The 21,443-nt window shown below is 35.4% G+C and overlaps 2 protein-coding genes and 1 non-coding gene across 17 annotated transcripts in view; 2 read left to right on the top strand and 1 right to left on the bottom strand.

The window, feature by feature from the left end:
• Positions 1 to 434: 434 nt before the first annotated feature.
• Positions 435 to 553, bottom strand: LOC118274415 (5S ribosomal RNA). The gene has a single exon (XR_004783472.2). It is a non-coding gene; the product is annotated as a 5S ribosomal RNA (ribosomal RNA).
• A 1,172-nt stretch (positions 554 to 1,725) lies between these two features.
• LOC118274222 (mortality factor 4-like protein 1) lies at positions 1,726 to 5,436 on the top strand. The gene is made up of 6 exons (XM_035591653.2): positions 1,726 to 1,853; positions 1,953 to 2,070; positions 2,172 to 2,284; positions 2,667 to 2,747; positions 3,190 to 3,280; positions 4,812 to 5,436. Exons 1-6 carry the CDS (start codon positions 1,826 to 1,828, stop codon positions 5,383 to 5,385), a joined length of 1,005 nt encoding a protein of 334 aa, XP_035447546.1. The 5' UTR covers positions 1,726 to 1,825; the 3' UTR covers positions 5,386 to 5,436.
• Positions 5,437 to 14,470: 9,034 nt separating this feature from the next.
• Positions 14,471 to 21,443, top strand: part of LOC118273938 (tropomyosin-2) — a 34,584-nt gene continuing 27,611 nt past the window's right edge. For 7 of the 15 annotated variants that reach the window (XM_035591207.2, XM_035591179.2, XM_035591180.2 and 4 more), the window contains exons 1-2: positions 14,471 to 14,624; positions 19,888 to 20,041. In XM_035591207.2, coding sequence (XP_035447100.1) covers positions 19,928 to 20,041 — 114 coding nt within the window. In that variant the 5' untranslated portion in view covers positions 14,471 to 14,624; positions 19,888 to 19,927. Of the gene's footprint in view, positions 14,752 to 19,887; positions 20,042 to 21,443 lie in introns of all 15 variants that reach the window. The other 8 variants (XM_035591203.2, XM_035591200.2, XM_035591202.2 and 5 more) reach the window with 2 other exon arrangements.

The raw sequence follows: 21,443 nt of genomic DNA, 5'->3' as shown, positions 1-21,443 counted from the left end.
TGTAAGAAACGGCTAGTTTGATGTTATGTTTACGACAATGCTGACTCGTTATCGGACGTAAAAATGGGGGCGTGTATGATGGTTAGTGATAACAGTCGAGGATCCATAATATGCTTTTGGAGCGTGAGTTTATAGTTTTAACATTGATGTGTTTTATTTGAAATTGATGATTAATATATGATAGTGTGCATGATGGACTGTATTTCACGGGCCTCTGATGAGTGCTCCTGTGCTCCAGCTGGTTATTAATTGTACAGCAAGCACAGTTTGAAATTAATTTATTGGTTCGTGTCGTGACTGCTCGTGTTGATGATAAAATAAATGGTATGTTTGCAAAACCAATACGAGGTAAAGAAGGAAGGAAACCTATTTTAAATTTAATTTGTGGAAAATATGTTGAGACAGAAAACTATTATTTTTGGGTAAGTGCAAAAAGTCAACGTCACGTGGTGTTCCCAGGCGGTCACCCATCCAAGTACTGACCACGCCCGATGTTGCTTAACTTCGGTGATCGGACGAGAACCGGTGTTTTCAACATGGTATGGACGTTGACGGCAGTATTCGCGAATTAGTTATTTGATATCAAAGCAATGACGTTATAGTTTTTCTGGGGGCACGGCAGTGCCCTGCCAAGTCGAGCTTATGTCTTTCGTTTTTAGAGACCTTTCGACGAGTTTCTACGTTAATTATTAAATTAAATCCTACCTACTATTATAAAATGCGAAAGTTTATGAAGATATAGGTAGGTATGTTAAAAGATGATTACTTCTCACGTAAACAAGTAGGTAAGTATTGAACAGATTTGAATTAATTATGGCACAGAGATATATTACGAGATTACTCCGCTGCCGGTATCCATATAATTATTAGTCTAGCGCTTGTTACCTACTTCCGGAGCTGCGGACTACCTAGCGGGTTTACCGGGGCTTCGGCTCGAAAAGCAGGAGTAGGAACGGGGTGGTTTTTAGTCAGTAAGAGTCTGACACTCCCGATGACTTTCCCCCCAAAAAAATAAATAAATATATAGGCGCTTGTTACTAGGCGGCTGTCTGTAGGTATCTTTATTTGGTTACAAAACATACATAAATAGAGGTTTTGCTGTTTGCTGACCTTTTTATTATTATATTTTTTACAGAATCGGACAATGACCCCAAGAAGACGAATTACAGTTTTCAGTTTTCCGCTATTATTTAAATCTACGTAGGATTGGGTATGCCATGCTTTGGCACGAAATTACCGGACCAGCTATAGTGACATCATCATGGCCTCACAGAAAATTGGTATGAAACAACGTTGACGTTGTATTGTATCAAGTGAGGGACGTTATCCTGGACTTCTCTCCCTCCGCCAAGGAAAGTACGCACCGTGTCTGCTCACTTTTCAAAATGTTGTAGATATCTACTGTCCGTGGATAGCTGCAGTGGTCACATATCATCAATTAGGTAGTCTGCCTTCTCATTTGCCTCATTCCATATAAAAAGAAATTACTCCCTGCAGTTACCGTACCATTTACCTATCAATCAACAAACGAAAAATTCGGTTTTAAGTTTAGCGTAAGTTACAAATGTTAAAATTAAATTGTAGCATTATTAATTCAATTGATGCTTTATTCGGTGTAATATTTACTTGAAATAAAAAATATTTTTGTGATAAACGACAAAATATTTTGGACTAACAAAACGCACCGCGCGCGTGTTGTGGTGTTGCAAGAACAAAACCAAAGTGCCGCCTTAACTGACAACTCTGACAATCTGTCATTGTCAATTGTCATATATTTCTGATTTTGCTTGCTGTTGTCTGTTGAAGTAAATAAACATTTTATTCAATGGCTCCCAAATTAAAGTTTGCTGATGGTAATATAACTATTACGACAATTAGAAAAGAAACAATCTTAAAATTTGTTATAAGAAACCATTTTTTCTAATGTAACACGTCCTATTTTACAATTACAGGTGAGAAGGTGCTTTGTTTTCATGGACCGCTAATTTACGAGGCAAAATGTCTCAAAAGTTCTGTTACAAAAGATAAACACGTGAGGTACCTCATACATTACGCGGGATGGAACAAAAAGTAAGTTTTATCTTAATCATTGTACATTGATTGAAGTATTGATTATGTAAAGCTATATAACCTGTTGGATGTCGATACGATCATAATTTGTGCAATTTTAGCTGGGACGAGTGGGTCCCGGAGAGTCGTGTGCTGAAATACAATGAGGCTAACGTGCAGCGGCAGAAGGAAGTCCAGCGAGCTCATTCGGCACAGCCAACTAAGACTAAAAAAAGTAAGTTTGTGTCCAGATATCATAAGTGGTTTCTCTATTGTCTATTGTAGTATCAAATTTTTCATTATTTCAATGACTCCGTTAACATATCTTTGTGATATAAAGTCATTACAAACTAAACCATACTATTATAACAAATTGATATGATAGCAATTATCACATAATAGTTCATCTTATGGTTAAATATTCAAATGTCTGCTAGACTAGCACTAGTCTAGCAGACTTTAACTAGTAGTCCCTGTAATGAAAGAGAATGCACAATATTCAAGTACAATTTAAAATTTAGTAGCATTACAGTATTCGGGTGTCAGTAACTAACTATATTTGAAGTGACATATTATATTAAAATTTATTGCTACATCCTATCTACAAAAAATTCCAGCTCCTGCCAAAGGCCGCAAATCAGAGCCAGCAGCTAGTGCTACACCAGCACGAGAGGAATCCAGGGCTTCTACTCCTGCAGGTAAATAGTTTGATGGTACATATGTATATCTTTACACTACAAAGTGTATCCGGAGGTTCAGACTGCTTAGTGGGTTACTGGGGTTTTGGCTTGAGAAACAGGAGTAGGAACAGGGTGGTTTTTAGTCAGTAAGTGTCTGACACCCCTCCAAGCTTTGTCCAAGGCGGGAGAAGTCATAGGATGATATTCCGGCCCAAAAATTATAGGCTCATCCGCTATTACATTTCTCACTTTTAATTTTTAGTATTTATTGAGAAGTGTAATGGGGGTTTTTGTACCAGTCTATTCAATAAAATAAATATACAAATATAAATGTATAAAAAAATGGGACTTATAGCACAAATGGTGAAAAGTATGCCGTAATGTGTACCTCTGCCTACTTCCTTGGGGATTAAAGGTGTGAGGATGCAGTTAAATTATTTAAGTTTCTGTGTCATTCCAGGAAAGGAAGTGGAACCGACTCCTACTCCAGCGAAGGCGACCAAGACACAGAGTAAAGATACTCCAGCGGACTCCGGCTCTGATCAGCCTAAGTGAGTTCTGTTTTCTTCATAATTATATTGGGATAAGGCTTGTTATGAAAGTGCTTTTAGCGGCCAAATTAATTATCGATCTTGGCTTATGCATTGTTAAAGTATTAAACAACTAGGTAGTATTGAACTAGTAGACTTTACTACTATTTAATTGAAGAGCATTCTCATAAAACTAATTTCAAACTTAGTTTTTAAATATTACTGCATGGTTTGCACACTCAATTAAGAGCATATCACAGACAAAAATATATAATATTTTAAATATTTTATAATATTTTACATGGATTTACTTCACTAATGCAGTAAAATTAGAGTTCAAGTTGCTAGAGAGAGATGTTGTCTTGTGGTAACATAAAATCTTGTAAAAGTAACAACGAAATCTAGTAGATGGCGCTAGTTGTAGCGTAAATAGCTTGGTGTTGGGGTTTTTGAATTAGGGGTGATTAGATACGAAAGAAGTGTGAATAGATGTTGGAGTATTTTCTAAAACATCTATTCACCTCTCTTTTGTGTTTATTTACCCTTCGAATTCTGTTCAGCCCATTTTACCAATGGTAATTAGGTAATTATTAATTAATGTAATTTTCAATGCAATTTAGTAAATGTGCACATTATTTTCCGATTAAGTCAAATTCAAGATTCTAATTGATAATTTCATATTACCAAATGTGTAGGTTAGGTAGATATCATTAATAAATAGATTTCTATTAAGTAACTAAAATCATTTATAAATTAAATTACCAAATAGAATTTAATTGAATAAAACTCGGCTTCATTGAGTGTGTGGTCGTCACTTTGCCAGTGGGCTGCCAAGCAGAATATTATTGAGAGTTTAAGTTTTCCAAAGTACTTTATAATTGCCGAAATGGGATTTACAAGTGATGAACAGTGGGTGTTATAAGTTTAATAGTAATTTATGTGCACATTTCCTTTAATATGGTTCATTGCATGCTTGCTTTTTGGTAATAACTTTGCTTGTTTTGAAATTTTTACGTTCTTTGTTTATTATATTATGCTGCATGGTTTTTTATTATTTTTATAATAGCATGCTGATTATGGTAATATTGTCATTGAAAAATAATCCTAACCTGTACCCCTAGTACGAGTTTGCATTATGTTGAACGAAAACGAAACGAGACAGCGTTCGCGTGCGCCGGCGTGAATAAACCAACCAATCAGAGCGCCCAACGTGCTATTGCTTTGTTCTCGTTAAAAGTAAAACAAACTCGGATTAGGCACTCTGCATGATGTAGGACTCTTGACGCTGGAAAAAGGAGATGAAGATATTCTAACATTCTCAGGGCTGATTGCATGTTCACTTTTTTATTTGCATGATAAGAATTGCATGAGTTATTTACATGTGTGCCTGTATTTTTTCCTGCATTTTGCTGTCTTTTTGCATGTTGCTTAGTGCATTTTCTACTAACATACTTTTATGAAAGTTTATTTTATGATTTATAATTATCTTAATCCATATTCTATTTCATACTTAGAAATCAGTAGATTAAATATAAACTTATCCAAATTACAGGAAGAAGCGCGGCCGCCTAGACCTGTCCATTGAATCTGAAGAGCAGTACTTAGCGAAGGTTGAGGTGAAGATCAAAATCCCTGAGGAGCTGAAAGTGTGGCTGGTGGACGACTGGGACGTGATCACACGCCAGCAGAAGTTGGCCATCCTGCCGGCCAAGCTCACCGTCTCACAAATAGTGGACAACTACCTAGCATTTAAGAAATCTAGCAAATCTCACAACCAGGCTAAAGAATCCGTACTACTCGACATCACAGAAGGAATCAAAGAGTATTTCAATGCAACCCTCGGCTCCCAACTCCTTTACAAGTTCGAGAGACCCCAGTACAGCGAGATTTTACAAGAGTACCCTGACACGCCGATGGCCCAAATATATGGCTCCATACATTTGTTGCGGTTGTTCGCCAAAATGGGGCCAATGTTGGCCTACACGGCTTTGGACGAGAAGTCCCTGCAGCATGTTCTGACACACATACAAGATTTCCTCAAGTACATGGTAACCAATAGATCTACGCTTTTTAATCTGCAAGACTATGGCAATGCAACGCCCGAGTATCATAGGAAGATTCAGTAGTTTTTAGTTGTTATTAAGATGACTGTTTCAATAAATGACTTAATTCTTAAACTTTTTTGTCATTCGTGTTTATGTCCATGAGAAAAAGAAATGTATGGATTGCGTTTCTTAAATTCTTTATTTAAAAAAACTGTTTTCGGAATCCAGGTTACGATTACAAACTAATTAATTGGCAACAAGAACATGAAGTAGGTAAGCGTGCAAAAACATAAAATTTTATGTGTAACCGATATATTGGAAGTTCACCTTTATAACGAGATCAATTTAATAAACGAAAATAATATTTATTATATAAACTGTGGATAAATAATCGCTTAAATATTACGTTTTAATTGCTACAAGTTTGTAAATGCCATACAAGACTGGTAGCTGGGCCGTATGAGTCAGCGCGGGAAAAACTTGCACCGCGCCAAACATGGCCGCTCGACCCTTATTATTACATTGACATATCTACAGTTACGATGCTATCGTAACAATTTAAGTGAAATAAAAACAATTTCTCGGATTATTAAGTCGTTATTCTGATTTTTGATTACATTATATAAGTTACAGGTATAAATAAAATATAGTATTTCATCATTGTTGTTATACTTAGTACCTGTGTCGTTGCTTGCCTGACTTATTTAAGTGGTAGTACGACTTCACATATTGTATTGAACGAAGGAATGTAAGAAATATGAGAACCAGGTTTCTAAAGAAAACTCGAGGTTCCTTCGATGTCCAGCTTGTCTTCAGATACGAAAAAAATAACTATGTAACCGTGTAATTTTCCAACTACATACATTAGACATTAGACCGCTACACTTTTCTAAAAAATCACTTCTTGTAATGCACGTCCTTGTTTATTGTCCTTTAGCTACGTATTTAAAAGCATTCTTTTACCTATGTATTTAAAATAACTATCATCGTATTCTTCTTTTGTTTCTTTAAAACAACATATCTACTTACCACATGAATTTGTATTCTTTACGCAAAACATAGATGGTCTTACTGCATTGCACTATATGTCAATCATTCAAACAACTGTATATAACCTATGTTTACAAATAAATAATTAGAATTTGATTTGTCTAAGTTATTTGAGATTAGCACATGCTAGTTTGCCTTAATCAACTGATCATTTACATGCCTGAAGGCCTATAGAACCATAAAGAAAATATTTTCATCGCTTAGTCATAGAATAGTCCACTGATTGGCAAGTCGACGCGCCACATGCCTATTGCCTAGTTGTCCATTCCAGTACAATAATACTAAATTAACTATATAAAGCATTACAAGGCTCTAGAACATATGGCTGCAACGTATAATGTGTTGCAAGATGGCAACAATATGCTTGAGTAAACAGGATACGTTTCGCGAATACACGTAATTATGTAAGTGGGAATGACAAGTAATGTTAATTAAATAGGCGCCTTGTACGCGACTTGTCATAAATTGGAAAATTCCGTGGTCCTATTGTAGCTGTATATAGTATACAGATATCTACTGTATCTAGACGTTGAGGAAAGAATCCTACATATTCGTTATCTAAGGAGGTACCTAAATCTGCACTAACTAGTGAAGTTTATCACATGGTCGTTACTTAATTTTTTTTGCCTAAATCGATTCAACAACAGTTGTTATTGTATGCCTATAGAATTTCTGTCACGTAAGACATGGTTCGAGAAAATGACATGGTTCGAGATGGTGGCTAAGAAAACTACGGGATTAGGTACGTTTCATGCGATTTGCAGATTATTGAAGCGGATATTAAATAAACCAACTAACTGCCGTACTCAGAGACATTTAATGATTACTTAAACTATTTCATTAGTAACGATTTTGTTAGACAAACAATCGCTGAGGACTGGGTTAAGTAACCATTAAATGAATCTGAATACGTCTGAAGTAGAATTTATTTCATTTTATTTCCAAAATAAAATGTCGAATAAGTGTTAAAGTTTTAATTGTGATTTAAACGCGAACAGACAGGCGTTAACACTTCGTACTTGTGAAAACGTTATCAGGGTCTGCGAGTGCCTTAAATGGTAGAAAAGTTGCCGTCGCATGCGCAGTGGTCGCCGGTCGGAGGTCGGCGCCGGCGCGGCCAGGCATTAATTGTTACCTGCAACATTATGCATTGTCCACTGCACTTTTATAGCAGTTTATCAGTACCTACGTATCGTGGCAAGGTCTGGAATATGAATCATTTATGATTGTCTTAGATGTTGTTTTTATTTTTACCTTTTTTGAGAAGTTTCCGGAATGTGCAGGATTATACTGATTAAGTACGTGGAAGTAGATGGTAGATTTATTTTCTTGATGTTGTTGATATTTTACTAATTTGACAGAGGAGATTAGGATTACTTCCAGTTGATCTGGAGCTGCGGACTGCCTAGCGGGTTTATCGGGGATCCGGCTCGAAGGGCAGAAGTAAGAACGGGTGGTTTTTAGTCAGTAAACCTCTGAATATCCCTCTCGCCTCGCTCAAGGCGGGATCAGACGTTGGATGATTTCCCCCTTAAAAAAAATGGGAAGGAGAGCTGTGACGTCAGCTAACACTATTAGCAAATCTTCCTAAAACTAAATAACCCTGCCTTCCTTACAGGTTATCTAACTACAAAATCACCTCCAAGCTACAAAACCAATCACCTCATTGTTAACATTATCCTATCCTCTGCATTCCGATCCAACGCTCGTATAGTATGAAAATAAAAAGCTGTAGGCAACTCGATTGTATGTTATGATGAAACCGAGTTATTTCAGGCATGCGCCGGAGCACGCTGCGGACAGAAATAGTCGTATGTTACATGTGCTGCCTGCATCGCTTTCTACATTCATGAACCTTGGTTTTATATACTAAACTATATTTTAGCAGTATTCATGAAGAGTTTGAGGAAATTATTGGGCTGTAGATAGAACTATACCTACCCTACCTAAGTTTCATATTCAGTTAGATGATAGATTTTGGGGCTTTGATAAAAAACGGGGAGAAAGACTGAAGAAAAGATGTATTGATTGATTGAGGAATAGCATGAGAATTGACTGTGTTTAACATAATTAGGTATTAATTGAAAGAAAAAAATGCAGAGAGATTGTCTAATTATTGTCCTAAGTAATTGACGTTGATTATTTATCAATATTCATACAGCATCATACAGTAATGATATTAAAATTAAATTATTTTAATCGATACCTATTGTTCTCCAACTACCTATGCACAATTGTAAATGAACATGAAACTATTTCTTTTATAAGCACCTACTTATCTAAACAATGCACTTGTAGATTTTTTAATAATTATAATTATTTTAATAAACAATTCGGTGACTTGAGTATGCGATTATTCGGAGGAAGTACGAGTTCACGCAGCTCCAATATGTTTTATATTTTTGTAGTTTAATGAACACAGACGTGTTTGGGCGAAAGACGTCAATGATCTGCTATTACAGCCGCCATTTTAGATGCGTTACTGTTTCGTTTGAAATAGCAATAAAATAGGAGTTTAATAGAAGCTGTGATTTAGAAGATCTGGAAGTTTATGTTTGTTTTGTAATGTTAGCTATAAGATTTTCCGGACCTGGGGACTTCCTAGCGGGTTTACCGGGGCTTCGGCTCGAAAAGCAGGAATAGGAATGGAGTGGTTTTTAGTCAGTAAGAGTCTGACACTCCTCTCGCCTCGCCAAAGGCGGAAGAAATCATTGGTTGATTTTCTCCCCTCAAAAAAAGCAATAGGATTTTGTTTGAAACGTCTGTGGCAACTCCAGATTTTGCCTTGAGAAATCGATAACCCTAATCATTGTGTTATTTCTGTATTCTTTACAAACCGTTGGCTACGTCTGTGGGTAAATCCCATGCTCAATAAGATCAACAACCCAGCCATGTTCTAAATTCAAAAGAAAATACGTGAAATCTGAATAAAATATGATAACATGTACGATGGTACCTACTGGATGACACGGACTTAAATTAATAACATTCCAATACAAAAATATCAATACCGCTATTACACATATTATTAATAACAGCCACAGATGTGTAAATTCAATAACAATCTGTAGTATGACGAGACACGAACGTATTTCGTCGTGTGAGCTGTGACCTACTGCCTCCTATGGCCTAAAGCGATGTAAGCGACATCTGTACAAATATATGTAATACATTGCATCAACATTAATTTTCTTTTGAGGTGAATTATGCAACGAAAGTTTGATTAAGAGATTCGGTTGCATCTGGTATTTGGGTGGATGTTTAATGTGCATTCATTAATTATGTGTTGCAAAAACTATTCGTTGAGTTTATAATATTAGGCCTGACCCAGTAGGATTGATGCCTTATCCGGAGTTGCGGACTACCTAGCGGGTTTAAAAAGGGATCCGAAAAATGCAGGAGTAGGAAATGGGCGTTTTTTAGTGAGTAAGAGTCTGACACTCCCTCTCGTCTCGCCCAAGGCAGGAGAAGTCATTGGATGAAAAAAGTTGAATATGATGTTGGCTTTAGATGTAGGTATTAGGTACCTATGAGGCAACGTGCCTACCTCTGTTGTTCCTACTCATTATAACAATACTCATCGGATGGGGTGATCAACTTGAGACTTGAAAATGAAACCTTTTATGTACATAATGGTCTTAATGACGATGTAGTTCCTTCAATGCTTCATCGTCACTTTTCCTGTGGCTACGTCATATTGATATAATAGCTAATTCTGTCCAATGATTTAAATACTTGAGTCTTGAACATCCACATCCCCGTAGTCCAAACAGCGTATTTTCCTACTACATAGTTTATCGAAATACTTTTTCAAAATGTCAAAAACGATAGCTTTTTGTGAACTTTGGATGAGATTGGGTGTGCTGTGAATTCATATTGGCTTTATATAGTGATATTAAATGAAATTTATAACAATTTTTTAAGAAATTATATGAAATAGAGTGTGTGATGTGAGAGTTTAGAGTAAACTTTAAAACTCCCCAAAATGATTTATAAAAGAGACTTAAGAGTAACAACTTTAAACTCTCTAATTTTCAATACAGTGCTCATATTTGTACTTACATAGGCACATTATGTATTTACGTAATATTTAGCTAGTCAGCCTTATTTAGCGGACATATGGTTCATCATCATAATAAGAGTTCTTAACGAAAAGAAGTGATTCATCAGACTAACGAAGAACATTTTGACTCACAATAGGAAGTGGGGTCAAAAAAGAGTTGCACAATTCGTCGCACACGCATCGAATTGGAATTCCAAATTTTTAACCGTTTTGTTTATCCAGTATGTACTTATGTAGCAATTTCTCTTTCTAAGTTCTTAATTAACGGTGCAAAGTGCCAAGCGAATACTGAAGACATAGACTGACTGTAGTAATTCATTAAGTTCTTTGACATCAGTAAACCTTATATCTCAGACATTTCTAACCTACTCACTTCCCGGAATTAATAAGAATTTTCACACAAACTCGATTAAAATAAGAACGTCCACCCAAACCCCACTAAAAAATAAGAATGTGTTTCAGATTATTGTTGCGACTCCGGTACCCCGGTAGTTTTCAACAATGCGGCAGAGGTAAAGGAAGGTAGTAATATTAAAAATAGGAAGTAAAAAAATGTGCGTTATTAAAAAATAATAGGTGAACAGTTGAAGACTAACGTACTTATGTACCTATTAACAAGAAAGAAAGAAACATTATTTATTTATCTAATTAGCAACCTAGACCTCGTCTGTGTGTCAGGTCGCGTTGGCGCACACGCGGCAATATCGAGCCAACTGCTTACTCCTCAGCGAGTGTGATAGCCTAGTTACAAACTAGTTTTATTTAATGGAGCGCATTAAACTTCTTGATAGCATTTTATTTTGAAGGATAGTTTGGAAAAAAATGGTCTAAGTAGGTTAATATAAGCTATGTAGGTATGTTGTGTGGTGACGTTAAGTTAGACATTTGTCGCTACGTTTGCCACAGGAGTTTACTAAAGGCATATTTGACAAACCTTCTTTTTATGTAGAGGAGTCACAGGCTCTTTATAATGAGGTACTAGAGAAGGTACGGCGTCACGTCTTTCATAGAGCTTGTCACCACCGGAGCTTCTCCTCTCTTCCTCCAGTTTCTATTGCTTCTTTACTTGTAAGCTATGGTACTCTTTGCTAAAGTCATTTTATTCGTTATTGTTGTTCAGTTTAAAGCTGAAACTATAAAACAAAATTCGTTAGAAACATCACCTAGCTTTGATTCTGTGTTCATCACTCCTTACTAAGAACGTACTTCTTATTAAAAGGCATTCTAGGAAAACGTGTCTAAGTTACCTACGTGTGGTTTATAATTGACCAAAAATATACAAGAAGTAGAGCAAAATCAATGCCGATGACGCTAATGTTGGGAAATTCCTTGAAATAAGTTGTTAGTTGTTCTATATTAAACGCGTGATACAGTAAGTTTTTCTTCTAAACTAAACACTGACGTTGGTGCTTATAAATGAATGTATGACGGTTAGGTTTGATTTAGACATATTTACTTGATACGGTCATTACACTTATTGTATCTATGATATCATTATAATGGTTATAGTTTTAAACAATATAATTTATGTAATGGCTGCCTCGTTGGTCGAGTGGTCGCAAGTGCGACTGATGGACAAGGGGTCTCGGGTCTATTATTGTTTTTTTTCGGTTTCCTGAAAATTTCTTAGTAGTAGCTCGGAGTCTGGAAATGTGCCCATTATATGGCAATAGGCTCACCCCCTATTACATGGGACTTATAACACAAATGTTGAAAATTGGGTGTACATTGTATAGCGGCTTTAAGTGCCGTAATGTGCACCTCTGCCTACCTACCCCTTCGGGGATAAAAGGCGTGACGTTGCGGAAATATATGTAATACCAAAACAAAAGAGTATCTAATCCACTGCCCGTTACCATGAACTTGACTATATTAGGCCAATAACTTCTTAAAACACCTCCAAACATAATGAACTACACCAAAAAGGATTTAATTGACAAACAAAAACAAACAATTTTGGACAATAATGGTTTTCGATGTATAGATAAGCTGGTTACAAGCTATGTCTATAGTGAAGGTCACTTAATTGTAATGTGAACTATGGTAAGCCATGTACCCAGTCCTTTACCCATCTGGGTCAACTGTTTACATAAAATGGCACGCACGCGTTGACTCATCGACTGACAGCGAATTATTTCGAAATTAATTATTTATCAACGTTGTTTCTTTATAATTTAGGCACGTCATAAAAATACCTGGAGCTGTTTCTATGTGGGTTTTAGTTTTATAAAATAGTTTTGAATTAAGTAAGTAATTTTGACGTCTTGTCTATGATTCTTGTTACGCTTTATTTTTTTTTTGTAGGCGGCCCTATTCATGTTCTAAATTCAAAACCAGTGTGTGTTTGGCGCCAAATTAGCGAATGGTAAAAATATAAATTAATTTTTTTTCATCGCATCAATTAAATTAAAGTTAATGAAGTAAAATTAAATTTAGATTTAGATTTCAGCCATGATCGTCCTATTGCAGGGCAAAGGCCTCCATACCCTCCTTCCACCTCTCTGTTTAAACCTAAGTATAACTTATTTATTAAGATGACCTACAGAAAATAACTGCATAAAAATAAAACAAGGTCGGTACAGCAGCCGGTAACAAATTCCCTTCATTAGGATGTTATCAGCTCAAACTACATGACGAATTCAGAGCAAGGTACAATTGTGGTTATATGTACCTATATTTACCTTAAATACAACGCAGGTTATTAGCTTGTAGGTATTCTACCAATGTCTCAATGACACATTGTTTTTGATAAGTATTTACAATACATGCTGTTTTAAGACTTAATCATAATATCTAAATGCAGTATTTTAGAGTCATTAAATGGTTATTTAACCTAGTCCTTAGCAATTGTTTTCGGAACAAAATAATTACTAAGGAATTGTTTAAGTAGGTAATCATTAAATAACTCTGAGTATGGCAGTAGATGTTTCGATGGTAAAAGTGGTTGAAGATATTTATTGTTTTAATAAGTTGTTACCATGCTAATTTATTGAAAATATGAACGAAACAGGAACATCCCGTTTTTCAATAACTTAATAAGTTTATCTTAATATAGTGTCTGTAATCGTCTCCTATGTGTACCTACCTTAGGTAGTCAAGCACCTAAATATTTGTTCTCAAATATATTTGCATTCATAAAATTATTCCTACTTTAGGTTATGGAGTATAACAACATAGATATTTTTCTCTTGTTGCATTTATTTCGTTTTGTCATTCAAGAATTCCTACATGTGTTCTTTTAATCATACGATAGGACATCCTAAGGGGTTACCGGGATTACAGCAGAAAGCAGGAGTAGGAACGGGATGGTTTTTAGTCAGTAAAAGTCTGACACTCCCTCTCGCCTCACCCAAGGCGAAAGAAGACATTGGATGATTTTCCACCCTAAAAAAAAAAAACACTTAATTACTAACCTAAAGCTTTGAATGCTTTATTAAACCTTTTCTGCTTACGCCTTCTGATATGTGGTATAGTATAGTTTTAGTATTCCTAGATTATAACGTATAGAAGTACACAGGTTACCTACTTGTAATAGGTACCCACAATAGATAGGATTTAAAGCCAACAATTTCTCTTGAAGAAGAAATTAATATTGTTTAACAAAGACAAAAGTGTTTATTCCTATCTTTAATTCTCTTAACATGAACTATCCAAATGTTTCTCACCAAATGACACCTTATTTATCAACATCGGTTCAGCAGGTGACGAGACGAAGTATTTACTTCGCAAATTATGTGTAATTATGTCAATATTTGTTATTACAGCGCCTGTCTGTTTTACTTGCACGACAAAGAAATTGACGGAAATTGTTAATTAATCATTTAATTCTGAACCAGAGAAATAAAGATTAGTAACAAAGTCATTCTCGAAAGCATCTATTACTACGAAAAACTAAAGAAACTCGTCTATTTTAGTTCTTCTAGAAGAAACCGTTCAAATATCTGAACGGCATACCCTTATAAAACACGTCAGTAAATTAATAATATTGTATGTCTGATGACCCCGTTAACTTAAATCGGGCACGGCCTTGGAAGCATCCTTTAATCATGTTAAAAAAATGATGTTTTCGAAGGCTTTTCCCCATGAACTGTATTCTTGGAGCGGGGTGAGACGGCTGCGCCTCATCTCCTTTCGCGGCGGTAAGGCGACACCGCGAGAACTCCCGCGACTCTCGCCAGTCGCACCACAGCACGCGTCGACTCGACATGTAAGTACGACTACGCTCTGACAGTGCCCCATAGTGTACAAGTGAAAAAATATACAAGTGTTTTTTTTTTTTTATAAAGCCAAGGTGCATTGATCTCGGCTCATACTATAATCCATTGTCGGTCCTGGTAAGTAGGGTGGTAGTGCAGTGCTTATCGTTGTTATGGTGCATTTATCGGTAATTTGCAATGATGCGGTCGTTTTTCTTAAAAGCAAAAATTATGCTGAACTCGTTATACCGTTGGATTAAATGTTAAGATAAAACATTTTTGCTTATTTTCGATCCAGCGACTGGATTTAATCTTTACAAAATAATACGTTTTACTGCATTTTTGCAAATAATTAATAGTGTATTAATACATTTTACTTCGACCTACGATACGTCTCCTAACATGCTGGCAGTTTTGTAATCATGTCCCATTTCTATTTTTGAATATCGCGGTGCTCGGTTTCATTTTCATTGGCCAATAGGAGCGGGCTACGCTGAAGTTTTCCCGCGCTTTTGGCAAGTTGCCAGTTGCCAACCAATGGCGTGGAAGCGCGGGATGTGGGGGCGGCTGACGAGCATGCGTGGTTCGGTTACGCGCGGCCTGTCAAACTTCTAGCTACTCTATTTTATTATTTTAGCTTTTATTTTTAGACTACTTACACAGCCAGCTGGTGTTCCATATCTTTGGAAAAAAAGAATAGGTACACCTGAATTGTTCTTTAAAAAATATAATAGTATTGTAGTTCCTATTTTCCCAATAAAGTGCTTAAATACTCATTCTATGAATAGTACCGGATTATGAACACTTTCATCTCAATCACTTACCATTTCAGTGACAATTACTTGACATTCCGTCCCCTGCAAAGACAACAATTTCTCAATAAACATTGAAACACTTGAAATACCGGAAAATTGATGGCCGCCTTGAGAGTCGATTGTTAAGAGAGACAAGGTCATGACGAATTGTAATTATCGTCACCATAAGTTTGGAGTAATGTTAATTTTACTATTTAAATTGATTAATTTGGAACATTGTAATTATTTGATCAATTAATATCCCGATAACAATAAAATATTGGTATGTAACTCGGTCACAAAAAATATTGGATTTCGAATTACTTTTGAATTTTCCGATTAATCAAAGTCAAAGTCAAGGCATTTACTTATTTCAATTAATGCTAAATTAGGCACTTTTGAAACGTCAAATTGAATTGTCCGTCAGTCTGTCTTGTACGTGCAAGAAACTCAAAGAGATGAATCCAAATCTATAGGAGGCTAGAAGTCATTAGAGCATGGTCCTACATGTTTTCATTTCTGGTTTCCAATCACGAAAACAGATATTGAAAGAATTTGCAAATTTTCCAACAGAAAAACATGTGCTATTGAGATTCCATTCTATTTTCAAACTCACAGACAGCTCTAAGATTATTCTTGACATGAAGAGCTTCCGTGAATTGGGTTTTTGGATCAGAATCAGTGAATATTAAATAGGTTACTTACCATCGTACTCAGAGTCATTTAATGGGTACTTAACCTAGTCCTTAGCAATTGTTTTCGATACAAAATCGTTACTAAGGAATAGTTTAAGTAATCATTAAATTTCTCTGAGTTTGGCAGTTAGAATCTAAACCCATTAGATGATAGTGGCGTCACGTACCTACTCTAATCATCTTGGCCCATTGCCAAAAACTGTTTTCTGACGTCAGCTTTACTTCTAAACAATAGCCACATAACCTTAATATTCTAATTAAATAGCATACAATGAGCTATATTTTATAATCGCTCAATGCCACCTAAGGCTTCTGTATCCTTAATCTTACAAGGTCATCTGTTTGTCGAGCTTTTAGCCTTTTTAAAGTTCCTAACTTAGAAGTTGACTTTGGGTATTTGATTCACAAAGATCAATTGGCTAGTAGATATTAAAGAAATGTGGTTAAATTATGAAGAAAGAGGTATGTAAGGTCCGTAGCAATTGGCGTTCTATGGTCTCTGCCTACCCCATGGGTGACAGGCGTGAGGTTATGTATGTATGGTTAAATTATTGTTACTAAAGTTAAAACAAGATTTTTAGGACCTTAAAAGACAGCAAGGGCATATAACACAGTTAAAACAAAACAAGTTTATTTGCCCTTTACAATGTTTAATATGTGAAAATCTTTATGTACAGTTATTTTTCTCAATTTCTTTTTCTTCTCATCAAATGATCTCGGTTGGAATGTGAATGTAAACTTTAATGTATTACGACGTTTGTACGAGCAATATAGGAAACAAAATAAAACACAGCATTATCTCAAGAATGCAAATATAGTGGGAATGCGTTTATTTGAACGACGCGTGCGCTTGCGCAGCGACATTGTCGTGACAATTGCAATTGTTTGATGTCTCATGAATGTCATCTTATTGGACTTCAATACCTTTGTCCACAATAACAGTACATTTTGACAGAACTTGTTTTAAATTCTTTAAATTACTACAGATTGCAATACAATCACATTGTTTTATGAAGATACTTTAAGTATGCACATTCCATAAATAGAACATGAAAAGAATGTTATTTGTTTATGATTACTAATAATTAATAATCTGCATAAAACTATTATTGATCATAAACTATCTATTTAACTTTAAAGTTCATTCAAAAACGACATCAAATGTCAACTGAAAGACCACAATAATCTAAATTACAGATTACTTTAACAATTTGCCAAATAATAATTACCTCCTACGACCAAAAATTGGTCACAATATCTTGACTTAAACCGGTTTGAAAAGTTCGTCTGTAGTATTATGTATCGTAGTTATGGGAATGCCATTAATGCTGGACCGTTGACCGCGTTGACTGGACCCTTTGAAATTTATCGCGAAACATGACTCATGTTTGCGAATGCTTTTCTTTTGAATCACACACGACATGGTACAGGATTTTGCGAGATGATGCAGCCTTTGGTGTTAATGTGTAAAACAAAGGATGCAAAGGGAAAGTTTTTGTTATCTGATCTCAGCTTTTTATTTTGTTTGTTGACACAGTCTTTTTGGGAAACCAAAATCAATCAATTGAGTCATAGTCACAAAAGATACTTGGTAAATACTTCTGCTTAGTATTACTTACTAAAATCCGGAGCTGCGGACTACCTAGCGGGTTTACTGGAGTTTCGGCTCCAAAAGTAGGAGTAGAAACGGGATGGTTTTTAGTCAATAAGAGTCTGACACTTACCGGGGCTCCGGGTTAAAAAAGCAGGAGTAAGAACGGGTCGTTTTTAGTCAATAAGAGTCTGACATTCCCTCTCGCTTCGCCAAAGACGGGAGAAGTCATAGAATTATTTCACACCCTTAAAAAAAGTATAACTTCTTATAAAATACCAAAACAATAGCAGTTGTGACACACTTAGTTAAAGTAAGGCTACCAGGGCACGTATGTATGTATATTATCAAGCATTAGAAGTCCGTCATGTTTGTAGTCCGTAGTTCTGAATCCGAATGATCCCTTACGAAGGCATACTTCATGTAAGGAGAACGGTGACCCGACAATGTACATTTGGAACACATAGACAATGGGATATATCGGTACTTTTTAAAATCGCTTGTTCGTGACACGTTGTGTGTAACGATGCTGTTCGAATTTTAAACAGTTTCCGAAAAAGTTCCGTTTTCTTGGCACCTCTGATAAATGAGAATTTTTTACCTATGTGTATCAGATAGGCTTACTATTTTATTAAATCTCTAAACATATTTTGACCTTAAATGTCCTAGAAAAATATCCAGTTCGAACTATGTTTCTCGATAAAACATTTACGTGTGAATCAGGCTAATCAAGCAGCTGTGTAAATTCAACGATAGTTCTATTTAAGATTAATCACAAAACTATGATAAGCCACGTCCACGTATGAGTGATAGTTGCACATGCATTTAACAAAACGTGATGGAATCCATGACCTGCCCAACGTACCTATGACAAGCCGTTCATCAATGAATTTATTATAACCAGTACCCTTAGTATGAGTTTGCTTTACGTTGAAACAATAGCGCGTTCGGCGCTCTGATTGGTTGATTTAATCCAGCCGGCCAATCAGAGCGCCGAACACACACTCGTTTCTATTACTTTAAACGTAAAGCGAATTCATACTAAGGTACTGATAAAGTTTCACAACTATCGGTTTTTGTTTTTCTATCGGTTTTTAATCAGTGTGAAGCGTTACCGTTTCGTTGATTGCCGGTAAAGTAACGTGGTTCCAAGTATTAGAGGTTCTTAACCTTTTGTCTGTGGCGATGACTAGAAAAACTTAATGAGTTGACTTGTTAACTGATTCCTTTAATCGCTACTCCTATTTAAAACTTTATCGGAAATGTTGTTCACGTATTTTAATGACTGCTTGTATCTAATTGTTACTGTAATATTAGATAGGTACTAGTTACTTCTGTTTTTAGTAGATATACTGTACTAGAGTTTTGTACCCACTGCTTGGCTCCTATTGTCATAGCGGGATGTTTTATTTAAATCGGTCCAGTATTTCCGGAGATTAGCGCGTTTAAACAAACAAACTCTTTAGCTTTATATATTAGTATACAAGTTTTTGTATCCATGGGCAGAAAAAATAGTTCGTAATTTTTGTTTCATAATTTATTACCAGCTCAAGAAACTGTTCAATAATAAATCAAATATAAATTGTTCAAGTCTAACGAACTCTGAATGAATGGGCTCCTTTAGAATGGAAGTGTACCACGACGTAAGCACGACTAAATGAAAAGTAAATCCCTGCACTCAAGATCAATGCACCCTCCGTTCCATAAATAGCCGACTTCGTTGCACAAACTTATTGACTTATAAGAACTTTACTTGGTCATATTTGTATGTACTCATACATCTTTATGATTTCCTTAAGCAAAAACAACATTTATTATGCTTGTTTCTGATCATATTTCTGACTTATTCCAATGACGATGACGGTCTGACAAAGGTTCTTTATTTTTGTGGTCACCGGAAACTTAATGCCAACGTGCCTGCAGTTTTTCCGCAGAATTCTTTATAAAAAAGGTGTTTGTATTGGTGACTAAGATTGCAATTAAAAGTAAAAAAATATTGTCAAGTCAATGTTTAGCGTAAAGATAGCAAGGTCATTAAAGTCTAATTGAAGAATTAAGCCTTTAATGTAAAGTTGAAAGATACAGTCTGGGGCATTGTCATACATAAACACTACTATTCAGAAAAGCTACAAATGACAAAATCAAACTAGGTATGTGTGTAAAGATCAGTTTAAACAATTTCGTATTGTTACAGCTTTTGCATCTAGAGGAGTAAACAAAAACAAACCGCCAAAATGGACGCGATCAAGAAGAAGATGCAGGCGATGAAGCTGGAGAAGGACAACGCGCTTGACCGCGCCGCCATGTGCGAGCAGCAGGCCAAGGACGCCAACCTCCGTGCCGAGAAGGTACGCGACACACTTCACCGTTTATGGCTAAAGGGCGCCGTGTGCACATTATTATTATTGCATTTAGTCGATTATTGGCAAATTGATTTATTGGTCGCAGCTCTATTGAGGACATGATTTAAAAAAATATATGTTCCATATTCAAAATTGGAATGTCATTCTGACTATGGCGACGAACACACTTTTTTTTAAACATAAAATCTTTTGTTTATGTAGATTAAAAAATAGAATTTTGGAGGGAGTAAACAAAAAAATTTACAAAAATATGTCGGTCTGTTTTTAAGTTCATTCAAAAACTCAAGTCACTATTTAACCACAAAACTGATGACGATACAAACGAAAGTCATCACGAATTCGCAATATCAAAATTATTTGTTTTAGACCTATGCGTAAATATTTTTTGCTCTTGAAGTGCTATAACGGGTTCTTACATTAAGTAGTCGGTGTCAAGTATGAAAAATCATTTTGTTTTTACAACTGCAACGCAGGACACTGAACTTTATAAAAACATATTTATTAAAGAGCGTTGTCTGTCACTTATATCTAGTTTCAAAGTCAATTGAATATCGATTACAAATGAAGGGTACACGAAAAGAAGGAGCCCATCGACAATTTTTCCATTTTGTATTAAACTTTACCAATGACCTTGTTTTTAAACGGCCAATCTAACTACGTTATCTTAAAAATGGAAAAAGGGGCTGATTCCACGTTAAGTCCATATAAAAATATCCAACATTAGAATAAAACGCGCTCATTTCATTTCAAACCAAATATAAAGGCGCTCATTGTCTATGAAACAATGTTAGAACGCGACCATTGCACCGGTTGTAATAAAGAACGCGCTCAATAGTGGCCATTTTGTTTATTTAATATGTTATATATTTAATATTTGATATATAATATATATTTAATATTTATTTATTTAATATTTAATATTTAATATTTAATATTTGTTTTTATATTTAATATTGTGGCCATTTAATACTTTGTTTCATTTTACCTTATTATAAATCAATAACATTTTTTGTGATAACCATTTCAATAATATACAAAAAGGAGCTCATTGCGACAATGAACACCTTCTTTCCAGTTACATTTGGGACTTTGGCAATGAAAACTTAAAGTGTAATTTAATAACTAAGTTAATGAAAAAAAAAATATCAGCAATTGAGAAATATATGTGGGGTTCATTGTGTACATGATTAAATATGATATTCTATGTACTTTTTATGAGAAAATTGAGATTTTAGGTCTAATTACTTGATTACTCAAAACAATGAGAATGTTAATGAGCGCCTTCTTTTCCTGTGCCCTTCAAATTATATTATTGTGCTACGTAAAGGTACAATGTTATTACAGTGACAACTGCTTGCAATACTTTAACCATAGGTAATGTAAAAAA

Source organism: Spodoptera frugiperda, chromosome 3 (genome assembly GCF_023101765.2).
Source record: "Spodoptera frugiperda isolate SF20-4 chromosome 3, AGI-APGP_CSIRO_Sfru_2.0, whole genome shotgun sequence".
NCBI classification, from domain to species: Eukaryota; Metazoa; Arthropoda; class Insecta; order Lepidoptera; family Noctuidae; genus Spodoptera; species Spodoptera frugiperda.
The sequence above is the reverse complement of the archived record's forward strand: the minus strand, read 5'-3'. Positions and strand labels throughout refer to the sequence as shown.